Consider the following 3,978-nt stretch of genomic DNA (forward strand, 5'->3'; position numbering starts at 1 on the left):
GAGGGTGCTGTTTCAGAATGTGTGCTGTGATAAGATCGTAGTTAATAATGTGATAAGATCGTAGCCAGGAGCTTCTAATGTTTTAAGTTTCAAAATTAGTGTTCACACAAAGTCCATGCCAGATCTAATCATTCATTAAATTCTAATTCATTATTCAATTAATACTTCATACAGAAGGTATTTTTTTACTTTACCTCACTAACCATCCAATTTAATTGTTATCCACTGTAACCTCTAAGTCATCATTTCTTCTGGGATAATCGAATTACGACAGGTTCAATCCCTTGTCATGCTTAAACGATTCCTGAGATTCCGTCATTCCTCATTCCATTCCTCATTCGTCATTCATCCTGCCATTCCTTTGAATACAGGTCAGCTCCTAATGACCTAAATTATTTTCCCCTACTTCGACTACGGTTGCTCAGTCCACGGACGGCTATCTACTGAGCAAGATATCAGACAGAAGATAATTTCTTCGTAAGATTTATCTTTATATATGTTACCTGAACAGATAGTACAAGAGCTGGGAGGAAAAAAAAGGCAGCTATTTCATCCCAATTTTAGATTGCATTATTAACTGCTCGTCGATTCCGATTATTACAACATTTACAAGACAAACGGTCCAAACTTCCAATCCATTACAAAATACTGATCTAGATGACTATTACTATATAGACCTATTTGGACATACGGAATTGAGCTTTGGGGCTCCACTAAACCATCTAATTCCTCTCAAATCTAATCCTTACAGTCCAAAATCCTTAATGATCCTTACTTTGTAACAAACCAAATCATCCATCAGGACCTCAATGTCCCCTATGTTGCCGATTTGGCCAGAACCAGATACCAATCCTTCCATAATAAACTTCCCAACCACGCAAACCAACTCGTTTCTAACCTGGCTTCTCCTTCACTACCTAATAATCCTCCTAGGCGTCTGAAAAGAAGATGGCCTCGAGATCTTCTCCTTTAGAAATGTTTTTGGAGTTCTATCAATGGGTAGATGTTTGTATCATGTCATAATATAACTTACTGGAAATTTACTTGATGTGTATATATGTATACAGTTGTAAATAAAAATAAATAAATTATTAAAAAAGAAAAAAAAAGATTGCATTATTGAAAAATATGTAAAATTACTAGTCAAAATTGATGAGGTTGCCGAGTATAGTGAGAGAGAATACAAAATGGCGGCTATTACAAAAATTTTCAAAAAATTAATTTTTTATTTAGAGCTCTATATATTTAAAACTACCTAGAACACTAGAAGACCTAGGAGAACGTCATTTAAAGTACAGTAAATTTTCTAAAATATGATCCCTAATAGAGCTATATACGTTCAATAGTTCTCGAGATATAGCTTTTTAAAAAGCAATATTTCATAAAAAATCAGTTAGTGAAGTTATTTTGAGAAATCTATGTCTCAAAAGCCATCTGACGTACAGATGTCTATTAGTATTCAATATAAAGGTAGTTTAATGAGCTATAAAGTAGTTTATAATATTTATCTTCGAATGAGTAGCAGTTTTTATGATAATTATGAGAAATAGTTGACCGTGGATGAGTTGTAGGAGAAGATGGTTGGGAGTGCGGTCAAAATGAAACACATATAAGTTGATGTAACTTATTTAATTGTGCAAACGTTTCGGCTAGAGTTTCTAGCCTTCATCAGGGCTAAGAACAGCACAAGATAACAACCAATGAATATACAAAATAGAAAATAAAACACAAACAGAATGACATAAAGTGAATAATTTTACAGAATGGAACTAATAAAATGAAGTGATGAGAGAAGTGGAAAATGAAATGTATACATAGGTAATTGAATAACTAGGTAAAAAAAAACATAATTAAGGAAATAAAATAAAAATGAAGTTATATAATGCAAAGAAGTATGAATATATTAGTTGTTAATTTAAAAATTGAAATATGGAATGAAAAAGAGAGAAAGAAAATATATGTAACCATAATAATTGATAAAGAGGCAAAATATAAGTAAAGTTTAACAAAAGAAATGAATAAAAGAAAAATAAAATTTGAAAACTACAATTATAATATATGGTGAACACAACTAATAACGTGGGTAAGGAAAATTGAGAAAAGGTTTTTTTTTTTATCAATTTACCCTTCTTTTCTCAATTTACCTTAGGGACACTTAGGAGACAATTTTCCCTAGGGACGTAAGTAGGTTATACGACGTAAGTGAAAGTGTGGTACGCCAAGACGATGATTTTGTGTACGAGATTTTGACATTAGACATTTTTTTTTCTTTATTATTTGTTATTATTTAATATTATATTGAGGTGTAGATAGTTGACTGTAGATTATTGCTTGGAGAAGTTTGTCGGGGGGTGCGGTCAGCAAAGAACAACATAAATAAATAAAACCATAAAATAAATTGGCATAAAATAAATAAATATGGTTTTGTTTATTTATGTTGTTCTTTGCTGACCGCACCCCCCGACAAACTTCTTCAAGCATTTAATATTATATTTATTTAGACTTATAATTTTTTAAATTACTACATTTTTTATTTTTAAAAATATAACTTTTTATATTCTAATTGTTCTATTACATTTACAATGCTTTTATGTTGTTCTCTTTTAGCCTTGACGAAACCCTGAAAAATTGAGCCAACCGTTGGTTACAAATAAATTGTTTTTTCTCCTATTTTGTACATCTTGTGACCTAAACCCATTTTTTTCTCTTTATTTAATGATATTTATAACTGTATTTACATAAAAATACATCCAGTAAATTTGATGTAAGATCACAATGATATGATACAGGCGTGCAGAGAAACTACCCATTGGTTATTTTCAGGCGCATTGGAGGATTTTTAGGAAAATAAAATTAAGCAAGGTTTGAAACTAGAGGGTTTCGATGGTGATTTTATAATTCGATAGTGAGTTTATAATGGAAGGATTGATATTTGGTTCGGGCTAGACTGGTTACATAAGGAACATTAAGGTCTTTGTGGATGATTTTATATATGACAAAGTCAGGAGCATTGAGGATTTTATGAAGGAATTTGGATTGTAAGGATAGTATACGAGAGGTATTCGAAGGTTTAGTGGAGCTCCAAAACCAGAACGTCACTCTTATCAGCGCTGATAAAGCCATGTAAAGTGGGGCGAAACGTTGGTAAACAATAAATAGTTTTTTGTTACTATTTTGAAACCTCCACCCGGACTATCTTCCTCCGATATACTTCATACGATCAACTATCTTCTTCCAATAGTTAATAATATTGGCACGAAACCATAGCGTTTGTATTTTCCTGTAATTTTCTAATCTTAGCACTGTTTGAACTTGAAATGTAGTGATGTGTCATTTTATGATATCGCAAATAGCCACTTATCCACATTTGTGGTTATTATATCGTCCAACAATCGATATAATTAAAACGATTTGATAAGCTATTAAAATGTTATATCGATGATTAGATAAGAGTGGAGTACTGCTATTATAAAAGGAGCCTAGCAGACGACGGAAAGAACAGCATCATGGCTACGGTGCACCTAGTCGTCCTTTTGACTTTAGTGTCCTTCATCAGCGCTGAACCTCTGGTCGTCAAGACGTCGGAAGGTCTCATCAGAGGCTTCACCTCTACATCCAGAGATGGGAAGGAGTTCCTTGCCTTCACTGGCATACCATTCGCTAAGCCACCTGTAGGAGATCTGAGATTCCAGGTGAGACAATTATCTTTTTTAGATTTTATTATTTATTTATTTGTCTTGGAAATTCACATATTTAACATAATATTGTGCTATAGAAACATTAATTTTGTCAGGGATCTCATTGGATAATTACTGAAGTTAATTAAAATATTAATCTCAAATTGAATTAGTAAGTACTAGATTTGTATCTCTTTTCTAAAACGATAACAATTGGCAAACCTGTAAACAATCATCGACCATGGGTCCTCTAATGTCCTAAGACAATTCAAGACCTGTCAAAATATTCTAAAAATAATAC

At 32.3% G+C, this 3,978-nt stretch overlaps 1 protein-coding gene across 1 annotated transcript in view; it reads left to right on the forward strand.

Moving 5' to 3' along the window:
• The window catches only part of LOC106685184 (esterase FE4), a gene marked incomplete in the record, with an annotated part of 62,982 nt that overhangs the window by 15,802 nt on the left and 43,202 nt on the right, over window positions 1–3,978 (forward strand). The window contains 1 exon segment of the mRNA XM_067049391.1: window positions 3,447–3,692. Coding sequence (XP_066905492.1) covers window positions 3,507–3,692 — 186 coding nt within the window.

This window comes from Halyomorpha halys, unplaced genomic scaffold (genome assembly GCF_000696795.3).
Source record: "Halyomorpha halys isolate HHAL.00 unplaced genomic scaffold, Hhal_1.1 Scaffold668.1, whole genome shotgun sequence".
Classification (NCBI taxonomy): Eukaryota; Metazoa; Arthropoda; class Insecta; order Hemiptera; family Pentatomidae; genus Halyomorpha; species Halyomorpha halys.